This window comes from Carassius auratus, chromosome 22, assembly GCF_003368295.1.
Source record: "Carassius auratus strain Wakin chromosome 22, ASM336829v1, whole genome shotgun sequence".
NCBI lineage: Eukaryota > Metazoa > Chordata > Actinopteri > Cypriniformes > Cyprinidae > Carassius > Carassius auratus.
The window spans coordinates 30,300,484-30,326,215 of NC_039264.1; the positions used below are offsets into that span (position 1 = coordinate 30,300,484).

At 39.1% G+C, this 25,732-nt stretch overlaps 1 protein-coding gene across 15 annotated transcripts in view; it reads right to left on the minus strand.

Annotated features, from left to right (window-relative positions):
• LOC113040332 (NACHT, LRR and PYD domains-containing protein 12-like) overlaps positions 1 to 25,732 on the minus strand; it is a 36,758-nt gene that overhangs the window by 6,869 nt on the left and 4,157 nt on the right. For 6 of the 15 annotated variants that reach the window (XM_026198685.1, XM_026198679.1, XM_026198684.1 and 3 more), the window contains exons 2-6: positions 12,647 to 12,783; positions 12,405 to 12,527; positions 11,024 to 11,146; positions 8,210 to 8,332; positions 839 to 2,686 (exon numbers count right to left, since the gene is read on the minus strand). In XM_026198685.1, the coding sequence (XP_026054470.1) occupies positions 839 to 2,686; positions 8,210 to 8,332; positions 11,024 to 11,146; positions 12,405 to 12,527; positions 12,647 to 12,762 (2,333 nt within the window). In that variant the 5' untranslated portion in view covers positions 12,763 to 12,783. Of the gene's footprint in view, positions 1 to 838; positions 2,687 to 8,209; positions 8,333 to 8,451; positions 8,675 to 11,023; positions 11,147 to 12,404; positions 12,528 to 12,646; positions 12,784 to 25,732 lie in introns of those variants that run through there. The other 9 variants (XM_026198675.1, XM_026198674.1, XM_026198680.1 and 6 more) reach the window with 9 other exon arrangements.

Consider the following 25,732-nt stretch of genomic DNA (forward strand, 5'->3'; position numbering starts at 1 on the left):
AATGGTAAGAATTATTTTTACAAAACTACAAAACTAAACTAAAACACACACAAAAAAAACTAAAAAACCTTTTCAGAAAACAAGATTTAAAATGTGAAATAATTTTGCTTCTCAAGTAAATTGATCTTGATTCAGGAAAGTTTAGATATTTGTTCTAGAAAACAAGCCAAAATCCTAAGAAAATCATTGTTTGCAGTGAAGTAAACGGAGCACGTCTGAAGTTCTGTGTTTGTGATTCAGAACAAATTCAAGCAGCAGTAAATCTCCAGACTGTGTGCATGTGCTTCTGTTTTACTGTACGCTACACAGCACTGCATCATATTTCGACTGTATTTCACTGTATTACTGTCATAAGATCAAATAAAGCTGGTTTACTTCACATCGGAGCATTAAAAGTGTCACGTGTTCAGTTCATGGATTTCTGTGCTGAATGAATCAAGGTGAAATATCAATCAAGTGTTTCAGAACTGCAGAATTCACCCAAATCTAAAGGCATCAGTAATTACTGCAGATTAAATGTTATTATTGTTATTAATATTAGCAGTAGTTGATATCATGATTGTGTCTTGATTGAGAGTGAAATGTGTGAATGTCAGCTTTACTGATCAATGTGTGGAGCGTCTCTTTGCTGCAGCTGCTGCTGATTTAATGAACCAGTTTCTCATGTGACGGGGTTGTTTTTACCTTTTACTCTAATATCTACTGGATTAAAAACACATGTTGGGACTCCTTTAAGATTCTGTTATTCAGGAGAAAATCTCTCATTCAGGAACATTTATTTTAAAGGAGTCAGATTCATTATTAAATATGATCCTTTAGTTGATGATGAAACACTCACCGAGCTTTTCTGCACTTGATCACAGCTGGTATCAGTCTTCTTCTCCCCTCAGCTGATGTGTTGTATTTCATGGGGTTCAGTTCATCCAGAGGCTCCTCTGACATCTGAAGCATGTAGGAGATTGTTGAGCAGTGACCAGGAGAGAGTTTCTCCTCTGAGTGTTTGTCTGATTTCACAAACTCCTGAATCTCTCTGGACAGAGTCTGATCTTTCACTTCCAGCAGACAGAGGAACAGATTGATCGACTTAACAGCTGAGAGAGGATGACTATCATCTTGATATGTGATCCTCTCTTTAATGTACCATGTGGTTCTGCTGATGGTCTCTGAGCTGTTCTCTGTGTGTGTCAGTAGATCCTGTAAGAGTCTCTGATTGGACTCCAGTGAGACGCCCAGCAGGAACCGCAGGAACAGATCCAGACGTCCATTCTCACTCTTGAGAGCTTTATTTACTGCTGATCTTAGTAAATCATACAGAGAGTCTTTATTAAATCCGTAAGATCTGAATTCATGCAGTGGTTTCTTGTTCTTTGTTAAATAGCAGTAAAGCAGATAGAAAGCAGCGAGAAACTCCTGAACGCTCAGATGAATGAAGCTGTAGACTTTCCTCTGATGAATCACAGATTCCTGCTTCAAGATCTCAGTGCAAATCCCAGAATACACCGAGGCGTCAGTGACGTCTATGCCGCTCTCAATCAGGTCCTCCTCATAGAACATCACATTGCCCTTCATCAGCTGTTTGAAAGCCACTTCAGAAAGTTTCACAATCACTTCTCTGTTGGACGGCAGGAGTTTCTCTGGATCTCTCTCTTCATACTTCTGCTTCCTCATGTTGATCTGAATCAGCAGGAAGTGGATGTACATTTCAGTCAGAGTTTGAGGGATTTCTGCTCTCAGATCTTCTTCCAGGAGCTTCTGAAGCACAGTGGATGAGATCCAGCAGAAGACGGGGATGTGGCACATGATGTGGAGGCTTCTTGCTCTTCTGATGTGTGAGATGATTCTGCTGGCTTGATGCTCATCACTGATTCTCTTCCTGAAATATTCCTCCTTCTGAGGCTCAGTGAATCCCTGAATTTCTGTCAGACGGTGGATGTATTCGGAGGGGATCTGATTGGCTGCTGCTGGTCTGGAGGTGATCCAGATGAGAGCAGAGGGAAGCAGCTCTCCTTTCATCAGCTTTGACATCAACACAGCCACTGATGAAGTCTCAGTCACATCACAAACTTTCTGAGCGTCTGAAAACATCAGTGTGATTCTGCTTTCATCCAGACCATCAAAGATGAACACAACTTTACACTCCTCATAAATCTGTGAGTCCAGATCTTGAAGTTCAGGATGAAAGTCCAGCAGAAGTCTGTGAAGACTGTACTGATGATCTCTGATCAAGTTCAGCTCTCGAAATGGAAGCACAAACATGAAATCTACATCCTGATTGGCTTTTCCCTCGGCCCAGTCCAGAATGAACTTCTGCACAGAGACGGTTTTTCCGATTCCAGCGATGCCTTTAGTAAGAACAGTCTTGATCTGCTCTTTCTCCTCACATCCTGCTTCAGCGGAGGCTTTAAAGATGTCATTGCAGTAGATTGGAGTGTCTTGTGAGTGTTGTGTTCTGGCTGTTTTCTCCATCTGTAAAACCTCATGTTCTTGATTCACTGCTTCTCTCTCTCCCTCTATGATGTAGAGCTGTGTGTAGATGCTGTTCAGGAGGCTTTCATTCTCCTGGAGTTTCAGTCCCTCACATAATCTCTCATACTTGTTCTTCATGCTGGTTTTGTGCTGCTCTTTGACTCTCTGTAGTTCATCATTCACTGCTTGAGGAGGATCCTGGGCTCGTATCTGATCGTCTCTGATTGGTAACAAACATAAAAACATCTTTGTGAATAAAACATGGAAGGAACAGCAACACATTTAAGAGAGAAGTGTCAGTTTAATATACTCCTGTTATATACAATATATTTACATTCAAGGGATAGTTCACCCAAAAATGAAAATGAGAGCTCTCGGACTAAATCTAAAATATCTTAAACTGTGTTCTGAAGATAAACGGAAATCTTACGGGTTTGGAACGACATGAGGGAGAGTTATTAATGACTTAATTTTGCAAATTGGGCGAACTAACCCTTTAAAGTACAACACATTTTCTAGAATATAGGCTACATTTCATGAACTTTATATTTGCTATGCTAGTAGTTTTTGTTGTGGTATCAAAATTGAAATTGAGTATCCTAAAATGTTACTGGTATCTAACATGTTGAGTGTGAAATAATCTTATTTATTAGTATAAAAGATAACCTAGATCAAAAACAACTATTTTATGTTTGTGTGTCAGGGCCAGTAATAATCTGAACAAGTGCCCGACCAGGCGAGAAGAAACAATCCTTAGCATTGATCTCTGACAAATAAAGTGATTCTAGTTTACTCTGAGTACTCCACGCTCCTTATGTGTGACAATAATACAGACAATAATGATAACAGCAGACAGCAGAAGAGTAAGAGCTTTAAAGGTCATGTTTTTCGTGCTTTTTTGAAGCTTTGATTGTGTTTACAGTGTGCAATATAACATGTGTTCATGTTTCGCGTGTAAAAACACAGTATTTTTCACACAATTCACTAGGGATGCACCGAAATTTCGGCCACCGAAAATTTTCGGCCGAAAATGGCCTTTTCGGTTTTCGGCCGATAGACTTTTATCACCGAAACAACACGGCCGAAATGTTGTGATGACGCAAACAGAAACCGCGACCTGCACGTGCACCTGCATAGCGCAGACCACGAGCTCCACGCGACATTCACTTAACACCAGTGAGAATATTCTCTCTTCTTACTCCTTTATTCGCAGCACTAAAGCGTCTCCTAACAAAGAGATTAAGACGGACCACGAAGTGAAAACAAAGAAAAGTACAGTCTTATAGAGTCTGTTAGCACACGTCTCATTGAGATCTTTTCGGATCCTCTGCACTTCATCGCGAATGTGCTTGATCCGCGTTATAAAGACCATTAACGTTACTTGTATGCGGAAATAAGGCAGCGCACACGAGAAATGATCCAGGCCGCGCTGGATGCGGAGAACCCGCGTGGAGACGGAGAAGCGCCAAGTGCAGGAGACAGATCAGAGCGCAGAAAGACTGGTCTCTGCACCAGATGAGGGGCATGCACCATCGTTGTCTGATATGTTCAGTGAAATTCTGCAAGAAAGTGCCTCAAATAATAATAATACGTTGGCTATTTTGTTCTTATACACACACACAAACATATATACATACATAATATCAGATTGTAGCCATATTTATGCTAGATTTTCTGCTAGATTTCTGCTTTAATTTGATAAAAAAGTTTATTTATGCCCTGGCCCTATTTAAATACACTCTCTCAAATATTTCTCAAATGTCAGGCAGATGACAAGCTCAACTGCTCAACAGCTAGATGGTTATCTGTCTGAAGTCCCCATCCCCAGAAGTGATAACCCTCTTGCCTATACTGGAGAAGTAATGCACTTTCTAGTCCTACATAGAAAAATTTCAAATGCACTTCACCTAAATGCACTTTGTTTTTATGAGAGAACTGTTCATTTTAAAACCTTTCTGCAGGCCAGTAGGCCTGTACATTATTATTAAATATACACATGAGTGAGATAAATTATTTGTTTGAATTTTATTTTATACTGTGCATTGTTGCAATGTGCTTAATAAATATTTGCATCATTTATGTTTTTAAAAAAAAATAAGTTATGTAATTGTAATTATCTTTGAAACTTTAATATTAATTTATGCAATTGCAATGTCTTAATTTTAGTAAAGTTAGTACACGGTCATAGCAATAAATGCAATGGTACTAATAATTGGCATAATTTCTTTTGGTGTTTTGGTTTCGGTTTTCGGCCTTGGTTTTCTCTTTTTCGGTTTTCGGTTTCGGCCAAGAATTTTCATTTCGGTGCATCCCTACAATTCACCTATCTGTATACCGCTGTTTTCACTGTCATAAAAACGGGCTGATGACTTCCTTGTTCTATGAAGTCTCTCCTTCAGAAATACGTAATGAGTTCTGATTGTGCCAGCGGTTCCTGTGTTGTGATTCGACAGGAGCTTACAGCACACGGCCCTCCTGGAAACACGATTGGACTAGTTTTGAGAAGCAAGTGTGCAGGAGCATGTGCTGGAGATGTACTAATAATCACAGAATGCCTTTACTGACGAGATGCACGTGAAAATCGCATTCGTTTTTTTTGCACAGCCCTAACATCTAGTAAACAAAGCTAAACAGCGTTGTCCTTTGTGTAATAAGTTATTACACCAACTTATATAATAAAATACACTTAAAGGCAGGGCTCTGAACCGGTTCAAGGAACGAAAACGACAATATTTGCGGGACAATATTTGATTGGTGAATACAGACATGCGCCGCAAGATATTATTATGTGCGGGTTGCAGGAAAAGAAAGTTATTTGCGGGACGTGGAAATATCTAGCAAAATAAAATTACTAAAAACAGATAAACCTTTATTTCTAATAGACTAAAATAAAATAAAATAGACTTTGCGGAATGGGAGGATGCTGATGAAACCATGGACAGCGACGTGTAATTCCATTCCGAAATAGCGAGAGATCCAGAGGTGGAAAAGGCGATATCAAGAGTTTCCGAGATTAAGCAGAGTAACACGCCATGTGGGTTACTTTGGATTCCAGCTCCCAGCGCACCATTGGAGAGGGCTTTCAGTAATTGCGGTCGCATAAGCGCGCAGAGACGGATTAATCTGAAGCCCTCATCAATGAAGAACATGCTATTCCTGCACGGACTACATTAGTAGTAGTCTACAATTATTATTATTGTTAATTCCGTTTATTTTTATTTATTTATTTTGCTAAATATTAAATATTGGTCTATTTTTTTATTGAGGAAAAATGATTTTTTTGTTTGTTTAATGCTTGAGGAAAAGAAGCCATTCTTAAGCAGTATAGGCTAATTTTCCTTTGAACATGAAATAAATCCAGGTTTATTATTATTATGTAATTCATTAAGGCTATACTATAGCCTAATAGGTATATTTTTTATTTACATTTCTTACTTTTTTAATGTATTTCTATGTTCTATGTTCTAAGTTCCATGTTCGTTCCTTTCATCCATTTAATTAAACGCAAATAAAACGAAACATTTGTTTCTTTTTTTTTTATTTATATTCAACAGGGGGCAATTGTAAAAATAACAGAGTAGCAGGCAGAATATGCAATGCATTTAAAAAAAAAAAAAAAACGTATACTTTACCCGCAGGATTTTGCAGGCGTTAGCGGTAAGAAGCTTGATCGTTTGCGAGCAGGAGCGGGAGAAAATAACATATTTTTGCGGGAGCGGGATAAAATCCATCCAGTGCAGGTCTCTACACTCAAGCGCATGCTTAACCTTTTCCTGCCCAACCGAGGCCCGCAGCTCTCCTTTGATTATTCCTAACTTTGAGAAGCTCCGCTCGCCAGAGTCATTGAACACCATCATGCACAGATAGATACGACAACCAATTTCGACACATGGAAACGTCTGAGAAAGATTTCACGATGACAAAAGCTCGTACAAGCTCTGCTGAGTCAACGGTTTCTGAGTGCAGCAAACTCAGATCAGCTGATTTTGACCGATTGACAATCAGTTAAACGGTTTAAAATGTCATTTATTTATTTTCAGTAAATTATCAAAATATTTAAAAAGGTTTTCCTGCTTGGTTAATATATATATATATATATATATATATATATATATATATAGCCTAGAGAGAGACAGAGAGAGACAGATAGAAACTATATAAGTTTTTTAGAGAAAAAAAATTATTTCATTCAGAAATAGACAGACAATGCAGACACAAAATGTTTACAAACATTAGGCTATTTTTTATAATCATTTGTTAATCAAATACATGGCGAGTACGGAAACTTTGATTTTGTGTCGAATGAAAAACCCAACATTGGTTTCAGTTTCGTTTTAGTCTAAATTAATTAGTTTTGGTTTGTCGTTAATATTGCTATAGCTTCTTATATTTGTAATTCTTGTTCTTTTCTAAATACTGTTAATTGAAATTATTTTGTTGTGGAGTGAGGGGAACTAAAATAGCCTAGAGGAGCTTCACACATTTCCCAGAAGCTGAACAGTTTTCATTTGCTATTAACCTCAAAATAATTATTGAATGAAATTTGGAGTCCGACTGTTGGACTGTCAACGTTACTTATTATACATTTACTATTATTCTATATTCTTTATATTAAATAACATTGTAGCATCCAGATACGTCGGGAACATGGAAATATTTGGATTTGTGCCGAATGAGAGAGGTAGGCGTCAGCTTAAGCTTACATTCATTTGTTTTTGGATTGAGGTTTATATAGCCTAAACTTTAGGGGATTTGATTTGAAGAGAAAATAATAACTGTTTTTATAATGTTTTTAAATATTTAGCTTTAGACTACAGGCATTTTAGCCTTCATTATTTCGGAAAGTAATGGCTAATAAAATGCAATGTGAGCCGTGACTTACGTTTTTTTTTTACTCTCAAAACGCAATCTTATACAAGTGTTTTTTTTAACAATGCAGCAAACATTTTTGAATATTTTAAAAATACTTTTAAAATGTTGATAGTTTTTTTTTTTTTTTTTTTTTAGGCCTAGCTTACATTTGGACAAAATCTGGTGCAAGCTGTAAACTATCTGTATTTTTTCCTTTTTTTGAGTAAGGAAAGGCTATACTTTATAATTATTATTAAATTATTATTATTAGGGAAATTATAGGCAAATAATATCGTTTAAAAAAAAATAACGTTATTAAACCGGTATTTTTTCCTCCCGAACCGGTTTAGGAACGGTAAAAATATCAGAGGAACGCAGAACAGAACCGTTAAAGTATCGATTCTGCTCGGAATGAACCGACTGAATTTTTTTTTCGTTTTCAAGCCCTGCTTACAGGTTGTGGTCCATAAACAACGCCTTCTCCAGACAAAGAGGGAACTGCTCCATCTTTCAAGAATAATCTTTGTGCGAATCCGGCATTAAACTGATTGAGATTGAGGAAGCTGTCCTCAGCAAAAAGAGCTGCACATAGTTTTACATGTGGATTATCATTTTCGGGAACTGAGTTAAACATAAATTGTAACCATTAATCTCAAAGTACAGCGTCCCTGGGAAGCCCAAACAAAGATGATTGGACTCCGAGATGAAAATAACAGCGTTTCGATGACATGGCGACAAACACAAACGCAACTCTTCCTCTTCTCCGTCGAAGCGCAACAAGACCACGCCACAACAACATTACACAATAACTAAAGTTTAAAACATGGGATCACGAAGAACGGGACTTTTAATAATGTCTCACAGTACGATACCAAGCTGGATGGAGTCTCACCTGGGGTCAGAGGTCACTGGTTCAGCACTGAGTTTAGGAGGATCTCCCATGGATGCATCACTCTTCAGAGACACACCGCTGGGATCTGGAGATGAAGATCTCTGACTCTTCCTCCTGGTGACTCTAAAATATAATTATTCATATACATCTTCAAACAGTAATTAACACAACACAATTAGTTCAGATGATGTATGATGTTTTGTGAGTCAATCTATTGTCTCCAGTTCAGGACAGTGTTTCACCTGGGGTCAGAGGTCACGGATTCAGCACTGCATTGTTATTAAAGACATAGCACTATCTGATCACTTCTGTATTTTCTTTGATATATTGATCTCTGCTACCACTGAATCTAGATCTGTCTCTGTCAGAAGGAGATGTATTAACATGAACACAAGTGAACTATTTATGGAGGCTATATCTTTAACACCAAGCATTTCTGCAGACTCTGTTGATATTCTCCTTGATTCCTTCAACTCAAAAGTTAAGAATGTTATTGATGATATTGGTCCAATAATAGTCAGTAAGAAAACAGACAGAAATCAGTTTGGAGAAGATCGACAGCAGTTCAGACTATGAAAAGACAATGCAGAAAAGCAGAGCGGATGTGGAGGAAGACGAAACTTGAAATTCACTATAGCATCTATAAAGACATCCTTCATGCTTTTAATGTGAAACTAGCCACAGCTAGAGAGAACTTCTTCTCAAACCTTATAAACAGTAACTTAAATAACACTCGTACTCTTTTTGCCACTGTTGAGAGACTGACAAACCCCCCAAGTCAGATTCCCAGTGAAATGCTCTCAGACAGCAAATGCAATGAGTTTGCTTCTTTCTTTTCTGAGAAGATCATAAAGGTCAGGAAGGCGATTAGGATCAGGAAGGCGATTAGCACATCCTCAAGCAATGCAGAGGTCAGACAGATTCGGCCACAATATCAAAAAGATACTGTGTCTATTTTTTAAAACATTGATAGCAAAATTTTGGAAGACATAGTGCAGCACCTAAAATCATCAACCTGCTGTCTTGACACACTTCCCACATCTTTTTTCAAAAGTGTGCTTAACTGCTTAAAAGCAGATCTCTTAGAAGTGGTGAACGCCTCACTTCTTTCTGGGACATTTCCAAACTCCCTAAAAACTGCAGTTGTTAAACTCCTCCTGAAAAAGACCAATCTTGATACACAATTTTGAGCAATTTTAGACCAATATCTAATCTTCCTTTTATAGGCAAAATTAAAGAAAAGGTAGTTTTTAATCAGCTGAACAAATACTTAAACTCAAATGGATACCTGGACAATTTTCAATCTGGTTTCCGACCGCATCACAGCACAGAGACAGCACTCATTAAGATAATAAATGATATTTGCTTAAATTGCGACTCTGGCAAAATATGGGTGCTGGTATTGCTAGATCTCAGTGCTGCGTTTGACACTGTCGATCATAACATACTACTAGAGAGACTGAAAAACTGGGTCAGGCTTTCTGGGATGGTACTCAAATGGTTCAGGTCACACTTAGAAGGGAGAGGCTATTATGTGAGTCTAGGAGAGCATAAGTCTAAGTGGACGTCCATGACATGCGGAGTCCCACAAGGGTCAATTCTTGCACCGCTCTTGTTTAACCTGTATATGCTTCCACTAAGTCAAATAATGAGAAAGAACCAAATTGCCTATCACTGCTATGCTGATGATACCCAGATTTACCTAGCCTTATCTCCAAATGACTACAGCCCCATTGACTCCCTCTGCCAATGCATTGATGAAATTAATAATTGGATGTGCCAGAACTATCTTCAGTTAAACAAGGAAAAAACTGAAGTCATTGCATTTGGAAACAAAGATGAAGTGTTCAAGGTGAATGCATACCTTAACTCTAGGGGTCATACAACAAAAAATCAAGTCAGGAATCTTGGTGTGATTCTGGAGACAGACATTAGTTTCAGTAGTCATGTCAAAGCAGTAACTAAATCAGCATACTATCATTTAAAAAACATTGCAAGAATTAGATGTTTTGTTTCCAGCCAAGACTTGGAGAAACTTGTTCATGCCTTTATCACCAGCAGGGTGGACTATTGTAATGGGCTCCTCACTGGCCTTCCCAAAAAGAACATTAGACAGCTGCAGCTCATCCAGAACCAGAAGATCTGAGCATATCACACCAGTCCTCAGGTCCTTACACTGGCTTCCAGTTACATTTAGGATTGATTTTAAAGTACTTTTACTTGTATATAAGTCACTAAATGACCTAGGACCGAAATATATTGCGGATATGTTCACTGAATATAAACCTAACAGAGCACTCAGATCACTAGGATCGAGTCAGTTAGAAATACCAAGGGTTCACACAAAACAAGGGGAGTCCTCCTTTAGTTACTATGCTGCCCGCAGCTGGAATCAGCTTCCAGAAGAGATCAGATGTGCTAAAACACTAGTCACATTTAAATCTAGACTCAAAACTCATCTGTTTAGCTGTGCATTTATTGAATGAGCACTGTGCTATGTCCGAACAGATTGCACTATGTTTTCACTGTTTATTTTATTTTATGTAAAATCATTTTCTAACTGTTTTAAATTAATTTTAAATAAGTAAAAAAATTATAATTTTCAAAGTTTTAAAATTGCTTGATTTATTCTTGTTATTATTTTTCTTACTTTATTTTATGTAAAGCATTTTTAATTACCATTGTGTACGAAATGTGCTTGCCTTGCCTTGCCTTACATCATTCACACAGTAATTAACACAACACAATTAGTTCAGATGATGTATGATGTTGTACGAGTCAGTCTCTTGTCTCCAGTTCAGGACAGTGTTTCACCTGGGGTCAGAGGTCACTGGTTCAGCACTGAGTTTAGGAGGATCTCCCATGGATGCATCACTCTTCAGAGACATACAGCTGGGATCTGGAGATGAAGATCTCTGACTCTTCCTCCTGGTGACTCTAAAATATAATTATTCATATACATCTTCACACAGTAATTAACACAACACAATTAGTTCAGATGATGTATGATGTTGTACGAGTCAGTCTCTTGTAGGGGTGTCACGATTCTCCAAATCCTCGATTCGATTGCATTTTCGATTCTAAGCTCACGGTTCGATTCGATTCTCGATTTTTACATTTATTCTCTTTAAAGCACAGATTGTCATTTTTCAAACTAGACTTTTATGCAATATAATATCTGACCTTTGTTTGCAATGTACCACACTACACTGTCAAATTTTAAACTTTTATTAACAACATAATGTAACAATAACTTATATCTTTAGTCAATTGAAAACTTAAAATAAACTGCCATCCAGTTTCTCTTTTGTAAGTGCAGTCACAAAAGATGACATTCAAGTTCATAACAAAACAAACAAAAACAATAAAAAATGACTAAACTAACCTTCAAATATTACGATGTATCTATTTAAAAGATTAAAGATAAAACACTTGTTAAACACTTCACTGTCATTCATTTAGATTTATATATTATATATATATATATATATATATATTATGTATGTATGTACAGTATATGTGTGTATGTGTGTGTGCATCATTACAGTCTGTAAAATATGTGTATCTCTTATTACAAGACTGCAATCACTAGCAATCAGAAGAATCCCAGTTAATCAAGTATCTACAAAAGATCTACTCTATAAACAATGCATTAAATTACATTAAAGACAAAAATAAATTAAACAAGCAAAAGAAATGATTACTCGCATGTATCTGGTCCACTGATGAAGTCATGGGTCAAGTCAAGTGAATTATTAATCATTTTCTAACAGGCGTCGAATACTGACTTTAGGAAAAGGGGAATAACCAATGACATTTGAGATAACAACTAAAACAGCAAGCCCCGCCCCACGACTGATGTGGGGAATGAGCATGCGCGTGCGAGGGCTTTTATTGCGCGCAGAGTACATGTCGCGCGTGAGAGTTTGAAATGAGCTTGCGGGCTCCCGTTTCTTCGCATCCGATTCAGTTTTCCTCTCGCGGAAGCCATATAGCGCGCGCGCAAGCATCAGTTGAATGCTCGGTTATTTTTGTCATTGATTTGCCGTCATACAACATGGGGGCGTGGCAGCATCGACGATTCCATTTTTTAATTCGAAGTTCGAGACTGTGACCTAATTTCGATCGATTTCGATTTAAAATCGAAATCGTGACACCCCTAGTCTCTTGTCTCCAGTACAGGTCAGTGTCTCACCTGGTGTCAGAGGTCACTGGTTCAGCACTGAGTTTAGGAGGATCTCCCATGGATGCATCACTCTTCAGAGACACACAGCTGGGATCTGGAGATGAAGATCTCTGACTCTTCCTCCTGGTGACTCTAAAATATAATTATTCATATACATCTTCACACAGTAATTAACACAACACAATTAATTCAGATGATGTATGATGTTTTGTGAGTCAATCTATTGTCTCCAGTACAGGACAGTGTCTCACCTGGGGTCAGAGGTCACTGGTTCAGCACTGAGTTTAGGAGGATCTCCCATGGATGCATCACTCTTCAGAGACACACAGCTGGGATCTGGAGATGAAGATCTCTCACTGATCTCCATGATGAAGAACTGATTTGAGGTCTGTCAATGAAAAAACAAACCAAATAACAGAAACACTTTGACCACATCAGAGGAGGAACTCAGTGCTCATGTGTTTGTTGAAAATGAAGACGAAACAGAAAGCATGAATCTCTGTTCAGAGACAAATCTTCACTGTTTAGAAAGATGTGCTTTTATAGTATCGGACCAGAGTTTAATACATCACCATCACTTACTCCTAGTTTCTCTTTAGAAGTAATATTTGTACAGAGAACATTCTTAGTAATAATGGACTGAGAAATGGTGAGCTTTAGGGATCGACCGATATGGATATTTTAGTGCCGATACCGATATTTCTCCATCAGCCTTAACCGATGACAGATACGGGCTGCCGATTTTCTTGAGCCTATACTGCTTTTTCTCACTCAATTTACATCATAAAAATGACACGATTTTACCAAAATGTCTCAATTTAAAAAAGGAACATTTATTGAAATTAATATGGATGGGTGTACTGCATATGGTTAACTGTGCATTGGTAATAGGCTTCATCAACATCTACAACACATTTAAATAATTTAAGAAAACAATACACCTAAAAAAAATAGCGATTTGTAACGTAAGACTGCCATGGTTTACATTTTTATACATAAAATAAATTTATGAATGAGACTGAATTAATTATATAAATAAAGATGCCTATTAAACCTTTGTAATTTATATATTACTAGACACAATTTAGAAATACATAGGCCTACACTTTATTGGCTGAATAACTGGCGAAGATGACCCAGAACTCAGTCTGCAGGTAGAGATGGAGGCGGCAAGAGAAAAGGTGAAGGCAATGCTATTTGGGGAGCAATGCTATTTTTGGTCAAACCTGATTTTGACAACTTCATTAAGTTTTGTTTCATAGAAAAATCTTTTTAAAAGATTTTTGTTTTGTATAAATTATATCTTAATTTTGATCAATGTTTTATCAATCAATTGCAAAGCAAATATATAGCAGACAACATAATGAAGCGCCGGCACGATCACTTGCATTGCATGTGAACTGGAGGATGCCAAAACTGAGCTTGTGCCTCACAGATTTGAGAAATATATGCTATATATTAGAGAAAGCTTGAAATGACAACTTTTAAATGAAAATATTCAAACCAAAATAAATGTGCATTTCTCTCTGGCGTTCATGGCGAGACCGCATCGTCAACTTCATCTTTTCAGCGACACAGAAAACACCAGTTTATTAATAAACAATTAAATGACTCCTTGCATATTTTGGAACCAGCAGGCCATTCTGGGTTGAGCGAGACCCCACGGAATGAGTGAATATTCAGAACTGGGCTCTCCGCTCACGAGCTCTGATCAGAACAAAGCCGAACCTCACTGTCTGCTAAACTTACAGAAACATAGCCACACTAGACTATTTTAGTACAAATCATGAACTTATTGTTTTTGTTTTTTTGCCTAGTTCCTACATCTATGGCCCAATGACGCTACGATGAATATTTACTGCTTTAAAAAAAAATGCGGGTCAGGAAGTGGCTTCACTGTCTGTTGGAATGCGATGAGCGATCCAGTCATATATAGATCAGTGCTGCTAACGCGTTTTCGTTTCTTCTTCGCTGCTCTAAACAGGGGTTGCTTGTGGCAACACAGCACAACTTCCTGTGTTTGCAATGCATTCTGAGCAGCGAAGAAGAACCGTGCAGCGGTTAGGCAAAGCTAGCGGTCATAACTAGGTCTTGAAAATGGTATCGGATCGGTATATGGGTTCATGTACTCGCCGATGCCAGAATTTGTTGTGGTATCTGTGATATTTCCGATACTAGTATCGGAATTGGAACAACTCTACTTTGAACTGAGAAACAGTCTGACCATAAAGTCTAGCACAGAAAGATGAGCTCGTCACTGCACTCTTTTAATAGCTTTCCTCTATCGTCTTTAAACTTTTCACAATACATGATAACTGTCACGATCATTAGTTGGAGTGCCCATGATCTTCAGTAGAGGGCACTCCACTCAGGACTCATTCAGAACTCCATTTCCCATCCTGCCTCATTCCTGGTACTGATTGCACACACACACCTGCATCTGCACTCACACCTGCACCTCATTTCAGCTAATAAACACACACACACACACACACACACACACACACACATAAACAGCACTCTCACTCCACCAGGGATATCATAGAATATGCTCTTTTGTTGTGTGGCTCTTCGTTCACTGTGGGTGAGGCGAAGGACAGCATTGAAGCCTCAAAGTCTCTCCACAAAATGGCTGCCAGCCCGGAGACTGTTCACAAGATGGCCACCAGCCCAGCGCCACTGCACAAGATGGCCGCCAGCCCTAGTCAGGTCACCGTTGATCAGGTCCCTGTTGATTTCCCAGAGTCTAGTCAAGTCACAGTTGATCAGGTCCCTTTTGATTTCCCAGAGCCTAGTCAGGTCACCGTTGATCAGGTCCCTGTTGATTTCCCAGAGTCTAGTTAGGTCACCGCTGACCGTCCAGAGTCCGGTCAAGTCACCTCTAACACCCAAGAGTCAAGTAAAACAATAGTTAAACTTCATGAGTCAAGTCAGGTCACCAACGATCTTCATGTGCCGAGTCAAGACACCGTTGATCTTCAGGAACTAAGTCAAGTCACCAATGACCTTCATGAGCCAAGTCAAGTCACCGTTGATCTTCAGGAACTAAGTCAAGTCACCAATGACCTTCATGAGCCAAGTCAAGTCACCAATGACCTTCATGAGCCAGGTCAAGTCACCGTTGATCTTCAGGAACTAAGTCAAGTCACCAATGACCTTCATGAGCCAAGTCAAGTCACCAATGACCTTCATGAGCCAGGTCAAGTCACCGTTGATCTTCAGGAACTAAGTCAAGTCACCAATGACCTTCATGAGCCAAGTCAAGTCACTGTTGATCTTCAGGAACTAAGTCAAGTCACCAATGACCTTCATGAGCAAAGTCAAGTCACCAATGACCTTCATGAGCCCAGTCAAGTCACCAATGACCTTCATGAGCCAAGTCAAGTCACCAATGACCTTCATGAGCCAAGTCAAGTCACCAATGACCTTCATGAGCCAAGTCAAGTCACCAATGATCTTCATGAGCCAAGTCAAGTCACCAATGACCTTCATGAGCCAAGTCAAGTCACCAATGACCTTCATGAGCCAGGTCAAGTCACCGTTGATCTTCAGGAACTAAGTCAAGTCACCAATGACCTTCATGAGCCAAGTCAAGTCACTGTTGATCTTCAGGAACTAAGTCAAGTCACCAATGACCTTCATGAGCCCAGTCAAGTCACCAATGACCTTCATGAGCCAAGTCAAGTCACCAATGACCTTCATGAGCCAAGTCAAGTCACCAATGATCTTCATGAGCCAAGTCAAGTCACCAATGACCTTCATGAGCCAAGTCAAGTCACCAATGACCTTCATGAGCAAAGTCAAGTCACCAATGACCTTCATGAGCCAAGTCAAGTCACCAATGATCTTCATGAGCAAAGTCAAGTCACCGTTGAGCTTCATGAGCCAAGTCAAGTCACCGTTGATCTTCATGAGCAAAGTCAAGTCACCGTTGAGCTTCATGAACTAAGTAAAATTACAGTTTGGCCCAATCCGAAATTCTACCCCTTAGCCCTTCCCCTTTCCCCATATAGCCCTTTAAACTAAGATTTTTCGAGACCACACTTCAAACGAAGGGGTATGAATTATCTCGCTGCTACAGCAAACAAAAAGACACAAATGTAAGCTTTTTTGGCATAAATAAAGATTTTAACGAAAAGTAATCATATGTTTTATGTTACATTCAATTGTGAGTTCATATTAACGGTCATGTTAGTCAAAGACATGTTAGCAAAAAAAAAAAACGCTAATAGTTGCTAACGTCATATCATTCAATCACCTTTATTTATATAGTGCTTTAAACAAAATACATTGCGCCAAAGCACTGAACAACATTCATTTGGAAAACAGTGTCTCAATAATGCAAAATGATAGTTAAAGGCAGTTCATCATTGAATTCAGTTATGTCATCTCTGTTCAGTTGAAATAGTGTCTGTTTTAATTTGCAATCAAGTCAATGATATCGCTGTAGATGAAGTGACCCCAACTAAGCAAGCCAGAGGCGACAGCGGCAAGGAACCGAAACTCCATCGGTGACAGAATGGAGAAAAAAACCTTGGGAGAAACCAGGCTCAGTTGGGGTCAGTTCTCCTCTGACCAGACGAAACCAGTAGTTCAATTCCAGACTGCAGCAAAGTCAGATTGTGCAGAAGAATCATCTGTTTCCTGTGGTCTTGTCCTGGTGCTCCTCTGAGACAAGGTCTTTACAGGGGATCTGTATCTGGGCTCTAGTTGTCCTGGTCTCCACTGTCTTTCAGGGCAGTAGAGGTCCTTTCTAGGTGCTGATCCACCATCTGGTCTGGATATGTACTGGATCCGGGTGACTGCAGTGACCCTCTGATCTTATCATTATCATATCATTACCACAGCATATGTCTGATCAGGACAATAACTTCCGTAGACATTGATGGGGGCTAATCCCCCCAATAATTAGAAATCGCTAAACCATTTTCTCAAATATTGCCTATTCGAGATAGAAAGAGAGAGAGAAATGGAAGTTGCATGTATTCGCGTCTGTGCGTTTATCTTTTTAAAAGGAGTTTACTTAAAAACAGCGATTGTATCCTCTACATTTAAACTGTATTTAATAAAATTTGTGGGGCAGCGTTGACAAGTTTATTTTCTCCTGGATGTGTGAGCTGCGTGATTTCTGATGTGTGTGTGTGTGTGTCAATAAGCAGCTCATTAATAAAGAACGATAATTTTAGGCTCCAATGCACACCAGTATATGTGTGTATTGAATGAGCTAGACGACGTGTGATGACGTGTGATGTCATGGTAGTGGTGTCCCAATCCTTAGGGGAATATTTTTTAGTGGAAGGGGAAGGGGTATAAAATAGAATTAGGATTGGGCCTTTATCTTCACGAACTAAGTCAATTCGCAGCTGATCTTCATGAAGCCAGTCAAATCACCACGGATCTACCAGAGCCTTGTCACGTCTCAGCCGAACTCCCAGAGCCTCGTCACGTCTCAGCCGAACTCCCACTGCCTTGTCACATCTCAGCCTTACTTCCAGAGCTCTCGTCCTATCCTGTCACGACAATGAAGGCCGTCTATGAGCTCTCATTCGTTCCGGTCATGGCTATGGAGGCCATCCACCAACTCTCTGTCTGTCCTGTCAGGGCCACGGAGGTCTTCCATGAGGCCAGTTTAGACCCGTTTATGTTCTCTGTTTCAGTTCTTGCTCTCCTGTGCCATCGAATCCACTGTGGTGGTCCTCTGCTCCGCCCTGGTGGGCTTCTGTCCCGTCTGCTCATTTATGGTGGTCTTCTGCTCCACCCTGGTGGGCTTCTGTCCCATCTTCTCGGGTGTGGTGGTCCACTGCTCCGCCCTGGTGGGCTTCTGTCCCGTCTTCTTGACTGTGGTGGTCCTCTGCTCCGCCCTGGTGGGCTCCAGCTCCAGCTCCACCTGCTCCGCTCCACCCTGGCGGGCGCTTGTTCCCGAGTTTAACCCTATTCCTGAGTTAAACCCATGGTTAGGCCCAAGAAGAATGCTCCAGGAAGGGCTCCTGATCTCCATGTTAGGCCCAGGAAGGGCTCCAGTTCCACTTGCTCTGCCCCTTGCTCGGTCCCTTGCCACTGCACTTCCACATGCACCTCCGTCCCTCCCCCTGTTCTGCCTCAGGGGGGGGGCTATGTCACGATCATTAGTTGGAGTGCCCATGATTAGGGCTGTGACGGTGGCTGATTTTTTACCACCGTGGTAGTCATGGACCAGCAATTTATATATATATATTAGTGTCCAAATTTGGTTGTTAACGAAGGCGATAATTTTTTTCCAGTTTAACGTATTCAAATTATTTTACGTAGGGACGGGGATGGCCACCCACTCACAACTGCTGCTTCTGTCACTTTTTCTTAAGACAAGAAGTGAATTTATTCAGTCGCAGAATGACTGAACAGGAGACGTTTTAGACACGCGCTCCACTTCACTTTAGCATCAGGTGCAAGTTAAGCAAGCGCAGACGGTCCTGTGCTCAAAGTCCCCGATGCGTGCTTCCTTTGTGCGTATCCTTTCATATCAAACTGCGAAATAAACTATGTGCAAGCAGTGTCGTGGTCAGTTAATTCATGGAATTACCAAAAAAGGTGATTAAAGCGGACTTAAACTGTGCATGTAATATATTTTATATATATTACATACAGGATATATTTATATGTATGCACGTAGAAATCAGCCCAGCACTGTCTCACTCATCTAACACATCCTATTTAACTCGTCAGTTAGTGTTTATTTGAGAACTTCTGTCAGTGAACGCCGCCTGCAAAACACTAAAATGAATATCAAATAAATAATTCAGTTAAACAAGAAAGTAGCCTAAATAAGAAATTAAATACACCCTGTCTTAGGCCGGTGACACACTGGCTGCGTGGCGTCTCTGCTGCGTGTCAGGAGCGTGGCGGCTGCCTCGCATTTTCTGTGTCTTTACACATCAGAATCGTGCCTGAAGCGGCGCTGGCGCGCTGCTGCTACTGTAGGTGACATAGAGGGAGGCCGCCGACAGACCAGGATCTTGTCCTCATGACAACAATATCAACTTTTTTTAAAAACATCTACACCTACAGATAAAAGACACTGTCAACATTATTGATGGCAAAATAGACTATGTTTGATAGGTGCACTATTTGAAAATCGATAATTATTTATTTATTTTTTAAATTACATTATATCTGAATTTATGTCAACCTATAGACTTTCCAATATTAAAAAGTCATGAATTAATATGTATTTGTGTACAAAAATGACATATAAACATATTTTCCTATTTATTTTGCCTGGAAACGATTCCAACACGCGCGCGTCGCGTGAAAAATAGGCGTCGGTTCTATTTCTAGCATGCACGTGTTTTCCGCTCACACAGGCAGTCTGCAAGCTCTAACCTGTTAACATGGGAGCCGAATTAAAAACAGACACGCCATGCAGCTGAGACGCTTGCGCCACGCATCCAGTGTGTGGCCGGCCTTACGGATGCAAGCAACGCAGCGCGACAAAATACTCATTATAGTCAGTGATGCTACACTGGATGCAGCACAACACGACATGATAAATCCCCCGTCCGGTCTGTGATGTAGGCTACTGACACGGAGTTCAAATGTCCTGTATAGACACTAGACAGGCTAAACCTATCGCAACACGGTTGTGTTGCATCCGGTTTACTTTTCCGCCACCAAGCAAGCTCAATAGCTAACTCCTCATCTGCACGCGCTCTCTTTGAAATAGGAATCGTTGCCATATTTCTTGTTACCATCGTTTATTCATCGCTGTCTCATTTGTATTTGGCCAGTTTGGAGAAAGCCTCACCAAATCTGACCAGCCAGCGTTTGTGATCACGAGAACTTGTGCAAACGCTGATGGGTGACATGAATGCAGATGACTCCAGATCGGTGATGAGGTATTTGCTTTCCCAACAAGATCCATCGCCCAACACTAAATTGATTTGCTAAATGCATAAACTGTATTTTCCTGCGCTCAAATCTGCCAATCTAAAGGAAACGCAGTGTTTTAGGCAATTTGTTAATTACCATAGACCTAGAATTTGCAACTATTACAGTTATTACACTTATATACAAAACTTTGTATTATGCTTGCTATAGAGTTTGTGAAGTCACGTGCACTACCGCCGGTGGCAGTAGACCACCGCGCTAGCAACTGACCACCACCGTGACGCGGTTGTCACGGCAACCGTCACAGCCCTACCCATGATCTTCAGTAGAGGGCAATCCACTCAGGACTCAGGACTCATTCAGAACTCCATTTCCCATCCTGCCTCATTCCTGGTACTGACTGCACACACACACCTGCATCTGCACTCACACCTGCACCTCATTTCAGCTAATACATACACACACACACACACACACACACACACACACATATATAAGCAGCACACTCACTCCACCAGATTGGAAAGTCTTGTTTAGCCTGTCTTACATTTCAGAGCATTTTCTCCTGTGTTTTGTTCTTCCTGTGTCTGATCTTGGATTGTTTATTTTGACTCTGATTCTCTGCTGCCTGCCCCGATCTCTGCTTGTTTCTGTTTTTCCCTGACATACCTGATGCCATTCCTTATTTCTGCCTGTCCGACCATTCTCTAAATAAATTCTGCATTTGGATCTGAACGCCTCTGACTCTCTTCATAACAATAACATGCTCTAGCATTTGGTTTTCTCCACACCATTCACAACATCCTGTCGGACGTATGTCCTGTATGTCCTATTCTGAGTCTGATGACATGTTTTCCTTTCTTCTACTTCCAGCTGAGTATCTTCTTTTTCCCTATTTTGGCTGTTTTTCATATCTTTATTTCTGTCTCCTACAGTTGCTGCCACCTTTAATTTATTAGCTTTTTGATTATAGCTTTAATTTCATATCTACTGTATGATATTACCATTTCTAATCTAGTGGCCTTAGAGCTTGTTTGGATGATTTGTCTGTGTCTTCGTTCTCTTTGACCTCCGCGTGAGCTGAACACACATGAATATTACGCTCACCCTTCTCTGCTGTAAAGTACATCATTCTTACAGAATTTGCACAACTAAACCCTGTCTAGTGTCTGACTGTTGTTCTTCAATAAGAGCAGAACTAGAGTCTGAACACACGATCATCTTAATGCCATCTTTACTGCTATTAACTCCTCTGAAAATACTGAGAACTCATTTAAAATCATCACCTCTCTGGATATTAATTTAATTGTATCTAAATGAGTTTTTGCTGCAGCTTCATACACTGTGTTCCATACCTATGCTTCTATGGTCCATTATTGATCTGATTAATGTTATGTAAATGGTGTTCTATGCCAGTCTACCTGCCCCCAGCTTATTCCAGACACACATCTCATTATATTCAACATCTTCTCAATATGCCCTTTCCATGCGAGTCTGCTGTCGAACCAGATTACAAGAAAATCTCATTTTCCACCCCCGTTCTAAATTGTGATTATAAAATTTTAATCTGATTTCCTCGTCCTTTCTTTTGTGAAAAACAAACTATTGAGAATTAATTACATTTAAAACCACTGAGAATTTAACCCCCACTTAAATGACCAGCTACTTTTAATGTTTTTCTCTTCTGTACCACAGAGCTCCATCATCTGCAAACAAAGATCTCAGAATATTTTTATCCACCCTCGTAAACACATGATTTATCATCATAATCAAAAGCAATGGTCTTCTAAAACGCCCCTGAAGAATAACATTCTCTATCATACCTTTTGACGATATGCACTCTCCAACTCTCACCTTAATTGATCTTTCTTCCAGAAATCCTTTAATCAGTTATACATTCTCCCTCCTATCCGCAGCAACTCTTCTCTTCATGAAAGTGGCATACAGCCAAGTAATGTGACCCATAGTCGGAATTCATGCTCTGCTTTTAACCCATCCCAAGTGCACACACAGACCGTGAACACACACAGTGAACACACACCCGGAGCAGCGGGCATCCATTTATGCTGCAGCGCCCGGGGAGCAGTTGGGGGTCCGGTGCCTTACAGGGGCGGAGCTTGGGAGAGGCCAGGGGTGGCCATGGCCACCATGGAAATAATCACGGCCACCCCGATTGTAATTGTGATCTATTATAAATAATAATAATCGTTTCTTAGATTTTGATCAAAATGACCTCGCTTGATCATGGCAAAACGATTACGTTCGGACTGCGAAACTATCGGGACAGTTGAATCACTTGTCACTTACAGGCAAATGCGCTATCGCAAGAGTTTCCTTAGCGTGCGTTTCTTTCCAGCATTTGTAAAAAGTCTGGACTGAGAGAGATTAGGAGTGAAGCTTCGCTTTTGTGCCTGGTTCAACTCGTGTTTGAGCACACAAACACATCTTTTCAGGTGAGTTATTAAAGTCAGATAAATTATTATTTTAGTTCCGTTCAACTATTTGTGTCTGAAGTTTTATCATTGTCCTGTGTAACAAACAGGTAACGTAGGGAGCAGGTAACTTAACTAGCTTCATATTAGCCGACTCAGATGCTCAAAACTGTTTATTTTATCTCTGAATATATAAATGTATGTTTTAATCAAGAAACGTTTAATGTGATTCAACATACCAATATAATTACTAGCTTCTCAGTCGATTTTATATACAGTAATGTTACTTTTCTATGTAAACACGCCAACTTTAGATGGATGTGAATAACCGTTGCGCTCTCATCATATTTGTGTCGTCACGCGCATGACGCAGAGTTCTAGATATAAAGTCAAGATAAAATTAGGTTCCTACAACAAAAACATCTAATCTTTGCTCAATAATCCTACATTTTTTGCTGTTTTTCAAACATGTTAATGTTGATATATTTTACTTTTGTTTTGATTTATATTCATGTCAGTCAGTCAGTGAAATGTGTGGAAAATGAAGAGAAAGGCAGCAGATATAGCATCCTTCTTCAGGAAGAGTAGCACGAAGCAGCCAAATGACTCTAAGACACAGGAACATAACAGGCAGGATGAAAGAGAGAAAGAACAGACTGACACAGAGAGTGAGGGAGAAGAATTTCCAGAGAGCACAAGCCTAAGAGAAATGTTAGGTATACCTCCACTCACACACTTGACTACTTTACTGGTATATGTTTAAATACAAATGATATAGAAATCAATTATATAAAACAGTTTTGAGTGTATGAAAAACTGAGACTGATTTTTGTTTTCTAGCACTTTCTCAGACAGTTCAGGAGACGGACTTTGAGAATGAAGTTTGTACTATAGTTTAACTTAGTGACATGTAATTTGGAAAATTTCTTGTCCTTTTAAACTTTTCATTATCATTGGGAGATATGTATTCTGTTTTCAAAGTGAATTTCCTAAGTTTTATTTTATTAAATAACTTGAGGGTAATAAGATTATGACGCTCAGGATTTTGGTAACCTTTAATAAAAAAAAAAATGCCATTGTAGGCTAGCTATTGTACATTCCCAGCCGGCACAAGACCGACCTTCAATGTTGAAATATGGCTGAAATAAGGTCAGTTGTGGTTTCAATGTTGAAACAACGTTGATTCAACGTTTAAAGATGAACGGTTGAAAAACTTCCAGCACATGAAATATGGTTGAAATAAGGTCAGTTGTTTTAATGAAACAACGTTAAAAATTTTTAATGCTAAATGGTTGAAAAAGGGTAACAAACTTTTCAATTATTTATATTAAATTATTTAAGATTAATATTTTAATAGCATTTTAAAATATTTTAGTCATCATACCTATTTTGAAATATAAAGGTATATGTTAAAAATTATCATCATTAACAACAATAAAACTACATTTCGCTTATTATTAATTTTTTTTTTTTTTTAAATTTGAGCGAATTTGAGTCGTGTCATGTCAAAGGAGAACAAAAACTGTGAACACAAGAAGTGTCAGATGTGTTCTGCGAGGTCCTGCAAACATACTGGCAAAATGAGGTAAGAAAATCGCTATCGTTATTATCTTTCGAAAATAGTAAAGTATAACCAAAGTTTTTAAATGGGTAGCTTAAAGGACATGTAACCTGCAGATAAATAAATACCCGTGTGTGTATTTTGCATTGCTTTATCACAGATGATCAAGTTAGATGCTCACCTAATGTGTCCCATGCATTGTGTGTGTTATATATGTTTTTATTCTTATAATAGTTTCAAAGTGTTTTCTGAAACATATGTGCAAATGTCATTACAATTTTAATGAATTAATGCAAATGAATTAAAAAAAATATTAGGATTCTTTAAACCCATGGTTCTCAAAGTGTCAGGCCCCCTCTAGTTGTTACGCAGGTGAATCACTAAATTAAATGTTAATACATTTTAATTTAATCTTTGAGTACGTTTTTTGCACATTTAAGTACGTTACAGTTAATGTACAATACAGTTTTGTAACTTTTGTTTCATAATTAGGGGCCAAGCACGGAAGGTGCAAGGCACCTATTGTATCCGTTAGCCCACAGAACCGATTACGGGAAAGTTGTATAATTTGGCACACTGATAGAGGACACTCCCAACATTAACTATAGCAAGTTTGAAGTCTCTAACTCTTACTTTCTAGCGCCACCACTTGTCCAAAGTTTCAATATTTTTATGCTAATAACTTTTGAACCCTAAACCAGAAGATTATAATAATTTTTTTTTTTTTAAATTAAAAGTTATGGAATTTAAGTTGATTTGTCCAACCTAGAATGACACATGAACAAATTTGATGAAAAGCACACAAAAATGCTTGTAAGGCTATATCTCGGCAACGGTTTGGCATATTGAGATCAAACTTGGTGTGTGTTATAATAACCATGACCTGAGACTACCTGCAGTGTTTCGACCTAGTGGTCAGGAGATATGAAAAATGCATATTTTGGCTTATAACTTCTGGTTTCTTTAGATTCAGTGAGTCATGTTGAGTCGAATGATATCCAGATTTCCGGTGTCAGCCATTTTAGGTGTCGGCCATTTTGAATTATGTTTTAAAATGCTGTATTTTTTGAACGCATTATCATATCGTTACGAAAATAATTACAAAAATATTCGGCTCCATGCCCTGAAGGTACTCAAAATGTTTGGTGGCAGCGCCACCTTGTGGTCAAGAATTATAATGAAATATCTAAAAAATGCTAATAACTTTTGAATCAATTAGACTATTGAAATGAAAATGGTTTCCCTATATTCTTTGCATCATGCCGAGAACATCAATTCCAATTATGCCAAAATTGGCCATACTTTCCACCATTTTGATTAATGTTGAAAATCTACTTTTTCGAACTCCTCCTAGACCGTTAGTCTGATTTTCACCAAATTTGACGTGGATAATCTTCAGACCCCACTGGCCAAAATTTATGGATTTCGTGTCGATATACAAACCTGTTCTCATTTAGCGCATCAACAAATTTGCTGGAAGG